The sequence below is a fragment of the Boleophthalmus pectinirostris genome, unplaced genomic scaffold, assembly GCF_026225935.1.
Source record: "Boleophthalmus pectinirostris isolate CB_2022bp ecotype Guang Dong unplaced genomic scaffold, ASM2622593v1 HiC_scaffold_19, whole genome shotgun sequence".
NCBI lineage: Eukaryota > Metazoa > Chordata > Actinopteri > Gobiiformes > Gobiidae > Boleophthalmus > Boleophthalmus pectinirostris.
In genome coordinates, this window is record NW_026571140.1 from 25,927,224 (window position 1) to 25,933,490 (window position 6,267).

The 6,267-nt window shown below is 36.8% G+C and overlaps 1 protein-coding gene across 1 annotated transcript; it reads left to right on the forward strand.

The window, feature by feature from the left end:
• The first annotated feature begins 1,247 nt into the window (after nt 1-1,247).
• Nucleotides 1,248-5,573, forward strand: LOC110172963 (CKLF-like MARVEL transmembrane domain containing 3). The gene is made up of 5 exons (XM_020938929.2): nt 1,248-1,548; nt 4,190-4,345; nt 4,434-4,529; nt 4,613-4,727; nt 4,886-5,573. Exons 1-5 carry the CDS (start codon nt 1,426-1,428, stop codon nt 4,918-4,920), a joined length of 525 nt encoding a protein of 174 aa, XP_020794588.1. The 5' UTR covers nt 1,248-1,425; the 3' UTR covers nt 4,921-5,573.
• Nucleotides 5,574-6,267: the final 694 nt, after the last annotated feature.

Genomic DNA, 6,267 nt, shown 5'->3' on the forward strand with positions numbered 1-6,267 from the left:
TTCCTGAACATGTGAGACAGACTCTTCTGTGACGCTGTTTAAATCCAGACTCAAAACATTTCTGTTTAACTGTGCATATGACTGAAAGGTTTTCATTCTGCACTCTTCTCTCCAATTTATGTCTCTCTTTTTTAAAATTTTAATCTTCATGATTATTTATGTTTTGATTTGTTTTTATTATGATTTTAATGTATTTCTTATTCTGTAAAGCACTTTGAATTACTTTGTGTACGAATTGTGCTATACAAATAAACTTGCCTTGCCTATTTTTCACCTTTGTCGCCTTTTAAAAATACTGCTCATTTCCTTTTCTTCACAGATAACTGGTTTCATATTATCCCTACTGCTGGGTGCAAACTACTACTTGCTGTTACTTTACATTACTCTCAACAAACCAAGAGGTGGTGATGCCCCAAATTAAATTTAATAATAGTTGTGCACATTCAGCCACATGTACAGCTTGTACGTATTAAAGGATCTATATTACACAAATCGACTCTTATGAGCTTTAAGCACTGGTTGAGTAACCCTACATATTATCTACATTTCCAAATGCTCTGTTCCACCTTTGTTCAGTAAATAATGGCTATTCTAGGACTGAAAATATCCGAATGATTCTAGTGAAGGTGTATGCAGTTTAAAAACACAGGGTGGAACAGGGTGTTTTCTGTTTGAGAGAAGAACTTTCAAACAGAAGCCTAAATATGCAGGGTGGGTGTGTTTAACTTGTAGGAACGAAACAAAACACAATTCCAGGTATGTTTTTGATGAGGAAACATAATCAGTAAGTAGCATGATATGGGCTCTTTAAAAAGGTTTAGGTCAGAAATCACAGGTGACGGTTCATTTAACCGTACATTGGAGCGCTGAAATGTCCCCATATTTCGACAAATAAAGGTTATCTCTTACTGTCTAGAATGGCTTAATATTTTAGGGGTAAATTGTGAAAATCATAATGGTGCAGATTTTCTTGAAACACTATTGACTCTATTCAATATACTAAACTCTATAAACAGCAGCTCTGGCCTGCATTATAGCATTCTTAGGGGACTCGCCTTGTTCAACATCTGCACGGAGATAACTGTTCAATCTCTGTGTCAAACACAAGCTGTTTGCAGTAAATGTTTTCATATACAATAATAAAACTCTTTCTTTCTTTGCCCTCTGCGCTCATGAGCCGCATATTTGAGTCGAGTAGTTCCTCATTGTGCTCCATGCAGCTGCGGGCATCACATTTCACATCTGGAGAAAGCAGATGTTGCGCTTTTGGGAGCTTGAGTTTCCGCGCTGTCATTATTTCCGTTTCCAACTTTGAGAAGACGAAGTGCACGCCCCCGCCCCCGTATCCTTTGCCCCAAACACTGTTAGCGCACTCCGGGTTATTTAGAGTTTGCAGAGAAGAGTTTGAGACAATTGTTTGGAACCATGGGGGACATCGAGGCTCGCGGATCCAACGACGCGCCCTCGAGCCCCGCGGTTCTTATGGCGATTCTTCCGAGCAAGGAGTTCTCCACCTCCAAGAAAGGCATGCTGCTCACTGGAGAAGTGGTAAGCATCACGACAACTCGCCTTTCTCTATTAAAACCAACATTGCAGCAGTAATCCACCCACATAAGTTAACTGGATCTTACTTTTCTCATTTTATTTGACTTCCTGTTTATGACACACACTTTTACTACTACTGCTACACTATTTTCAAAGTGGAGATCACATTTTTTAAATGCACAAGCCTTCCTAACCCACTAGTTCACCTGGGGAAAAACGTGGAGGCACTGGCTTAACTTGTCCAAACAACTCTAATCTATTTTTTTCTTGCTTTGTCCTACTTTCTTATTGTAGCTTCTTGAGTATTAAGCTATACAGAAAAGCTTTTGCAAATAGTTGTTTATGTTGTGACCTTATTCGTTTCTGCAGTAATTGTTTTATAGCTAATTTTTAAGAAGTCCAGCCCTGTTATTTGGTGTCATGTGACTTCCATACCATCTCCCATCCCTGTCTTTGAGCCAATGCCTGCAGCACAGTCTCACAGAGTTCACAGAATACAATCTATTTACTCACTCTGAAGTCAGAAACTATCAAACCTCTGGACATACTGACATTTAAATGCAGAAGTACTACCCTTGTGCTTGTAGATCACAGGGCACATGTGGTGGAGAATTGGCCTACTTTTGGTACATCTCTCACAGTTTCTGAAAACAGTCATAGAGAAAAGATTGAGTATCGCTGTATAAATTGTTGGAACATACCAGTGTTTTACATCAAGCCTCAGGAATGCAGACCCAACTAACAGACAGCATCTTTGTTTGACACAATTCACATTTGAGAAGTTAGTTTGTGACAGTTAGAGTACTTGGTTTCAATTTGGGTCAACTGCAATGTGAATCAAGCAATAAAACTTTTCAATGTTTCATTCAAAGTTCAAAAACTATTCTGGGTCTACAAGACCTGGTCTTGTCTGGTAGTCTGGTAAAGTACATTTAGTTATACAAAGACTTGGGTATCAAGAAGGTACACAACATTTTAGGAAATGAAATGCTAAATTCTATTCAGTAGTTATTATGAGGTTATATTTTAGTCATGGGATCTTGCGTTGGCCCATATCTCCGAAATGGCTTTTCCTGCTAGCTGTCAGTGAACATAGTTATCTGGTTCCTTTTGATTCATTGCACAATATTTTGTGTGCTTGATTTGAATAAGCATTTGTATTAGTCAATTCAAACTGTATGCTTGTATAGCTACATTACAGTAAAAAGCTGGAAGTGAGAAAACAGCCTGTAGCTGTCCTTGGTTGCATTAGTCAGACGCACATCCTGCTGAGCCTGCATTATTGTACACAGTTTGTTGGACCACCATGTCACTCTCATTAATATCCAGTCTACACAGTCGATAAGAAATGTACTATCACAGGGAATGTGCTTAATATGCTGCATGTAGAAAGCTTTGTAGTTCCTAAAATATTTTTTTTCTAACAATAACTATCTGTTTTAAATGGAGAACAGAGTGTGGCAAATGTGTGGCAAATGTGTGCCAAGTGTGCCGCTCCCCTGGTGGTATGAAATTACAACAAGGGATTTTCAAACTACTGACTGCTGTATGTAATGTGTTTCTCACAATGGGATGTGCATTTTCCCCAACTATTTCATCTTAAAAGGCAAAAACACATCTAGCTGGCTCTTGGATGTTTGGTGACTTTAGTATCCATGCTACTTGAAACAGTGTTTTGATCCTGATTTTTAAAGAATCAGAGTAAGTTACAGCGTTTGGAGTTCAAAGAGAGGGTGGTCCTTGCCTCAGGCTCCACCAGAATGAATGACTCAAACAAAGACAAGATGGCTGCACTTAGAGCACACTGTCTGGACATATCATTGGACTTGGTCTGTTTAGCCTTTAGATTTATTGTTACTACTTAATAACTTAAGTATAAGTATAACTTATAACTTATATAAAAACAGACTACAATTACTATCACACATATTCTGTTATGTATCGACATAAGCGTGTGAAATAAATGGGGAACTTTTTGTCAACATTATCTTTAGCAGATGTATCTCTTTACAGGAAGTGGGCCCGAAGCCGCAGTACAGCAGCCTGGCAGCTTCAGGGAAAATTGGAGCAACACGGTTTTATTCATGAAGTTGATTATAGACTGTGCCGCTGGCTTTCACAAAGTCTAACAATAGAAAAGGCAGAGCAAATAAACAGCTATAATCCTATAGTGAACTAAAACAAGTGTGCAAAATATGTGTAGTTCTTTTTTTAGCGTACTCGAATGCTCATTCAGTTGCTTACAATGATTTACTAACTTAGTCCTGTCACAATAACAAATTTTGAAGTACGACATATTGCTGAAGTAAATGTCCATAAAATATTATTCTACATGTGCAATATTGTTGAAGAACATGAGCAATACATAATTTGTACTTTGGTAATTAGATTGTATAGTTTTTGTTCCTTCTACAGCTAAGATCTTATCATATATACTTATGATAAATATTGACCCCCAAATATTATTGTTCCATCTCTCATGTATTGAACGATAAGTCGATAATAATTGTCATGACAGACCTATTAACTGTTCATTCCTCATGCTTGTGTCCCCTACATGTTTTCTAAGTTGATAGTACACATCGTGGTACTATTTCTCCATTAGAAGACATGAGTTTAATCTGGTGTTTTTCTTGTATTTTAGGTCACATCCTTCATAGACTTTGTGTGCTTTGCTGCATCTTCAGCAGCAGGCTTCGTCACAGTTCCTTTGATTGAGTTCTTGGGAGCACTCTTCATACTGTTTGCTTACTCCACCAAATTCAATGAGAGGTTTAAAGGATTCCTATGGCCTCTAATGGTGAACTTTGCCAGTTTTGGTTTCTTTTTTTCAGTCTTATTATATTGTGTTGATAATATTATCATTACTATGTTCAACCTTTTTTTAGGATTTCCTAAGGTGTGTGACAGCATCCATTATATATTTCATTGTCTCCATAATTGCCATATCTAATTATCGAGATGGTGCGTCCAATGCTGCAGGGGTAAAGAAATGACAAACATCTATGGAATAATACTTATTACTCCCCTAGATATTGCGAAGCTAATCAATTATAATTTTTTGCAGGTATTTGGGTTTATTGCCACCATTATTTTTGCTTTAGATTTTTATAAAGTTTTTATAGAACTGGCAGAGTTCCTCAAGCAAGGAGGAGAATCACGGGAGGAGGCTACACAAGAAGGTGAGTTCTGAATATCATGTGTTACCATGCAACATAATACATCTGGTTTGCGGTACATCTCATATTTCAATGCACATATATCAGAAAGGCAGTAATCCATAACTTCAAATATTTTATCTCCTGTAATATATATCTATTATATATTTTGTACTTTTCAGACAAGTATTCAGAGTCAGATGAGGATTCTGACTGAAGTCATAGGTCCTTCTCAACCACAACCACCAAATGCAGGAGTTGTAAATCTGTCAAAACGTCAAGTAATGAGCAAAACCAAACTGTTGCAACATGGACTTCACATCTGTATAGAGTTACCATATTTGTTTGATTTGTAACAGTGTCCATTTCATACTGATTGAAAATGTGAAAACAAACAGGCGTGACTTTTGTCTGGTAGAAGCTGTGAGTTCCGCAATACAACTATTACATACATATGCATATACATGTGACTGATAATAAGGTACTTTTGATCTTTAAAAGTCACCTTAGTAGTGATGGGAGCCACTGATATAGGTTGGCTGGTTACAACCTATTTAAGTTTATATACACTTTTTGTATCTTGTTTCAACCACTGCCTCTAACAGCACCTTTGTGTCAGCTAAAATAATGTCACACAAGTATAGACAGTGTGTGAATGTTTTACTAACCTGTACATTTGTACTTGTTTGACTAATCTTCTCTTTACATCCTCTCTTTATGTTCACTGTTCCTGTTACTGATGCCACACTGACTGACTACTGCACCGCAGTATAATGTATTTGTATGGGAGAATATGAGCTGTGTGTTGCCATGTTTTTTAAATGTGTCTTGTGAGTAAAGCTATAATAAAAACATTATATAATGTTGAAATTGATTTATTCCAGATGACACACTATAAACCAAACCTCATAGAAAATATAAATAGGCCTGTAGTCTTCATGCACAATGCCTTGTGTAAATCACACACTTGATCTCTTTATTATAGCTGAAAATAGGTTTAGTTTCAGTTAAATTATTTGTCACCTTTTTTGTACATTAAGTTGTTGAGACAGTTATAATACAATGTGATTGTCCATTCAGCAACTTTTGGTCACCCCGACCAGGACAGTATCAGTAATTGTATTTAGTGTGACATGTGATGCTATTGCTACTCTTAAAACAAGGACAAACCACCTCTACATTCAACTACACAACTGTAGCTTTGACATACCACGTGACACATACACCATTCAAGTTCACACCAGCAGGTGGAGCTGTAGAGTTATCTTTTTGGCCCTGCAAATCCAAACTGAGGGAGGCTGTCTGGCTATACACAAGACTCAAGAGCAACACATTAAATATAAAGTTACAAATTAAATATTTATGGTGGAAGATATGACTCCCTATTCACACAACATAATACATTGTCTTTTTGTCTAAAATGCATCATAAATTTACACTAACTGGAGTTTATTGTTGAACTACTTTTGACATAATATGGAAACAAATTCATACTTAAAATATTCACATTTGTGTTTAAGGCACAAGAGTAATTAAAAAGAAAAGTTTAGACTTGAAATATTAC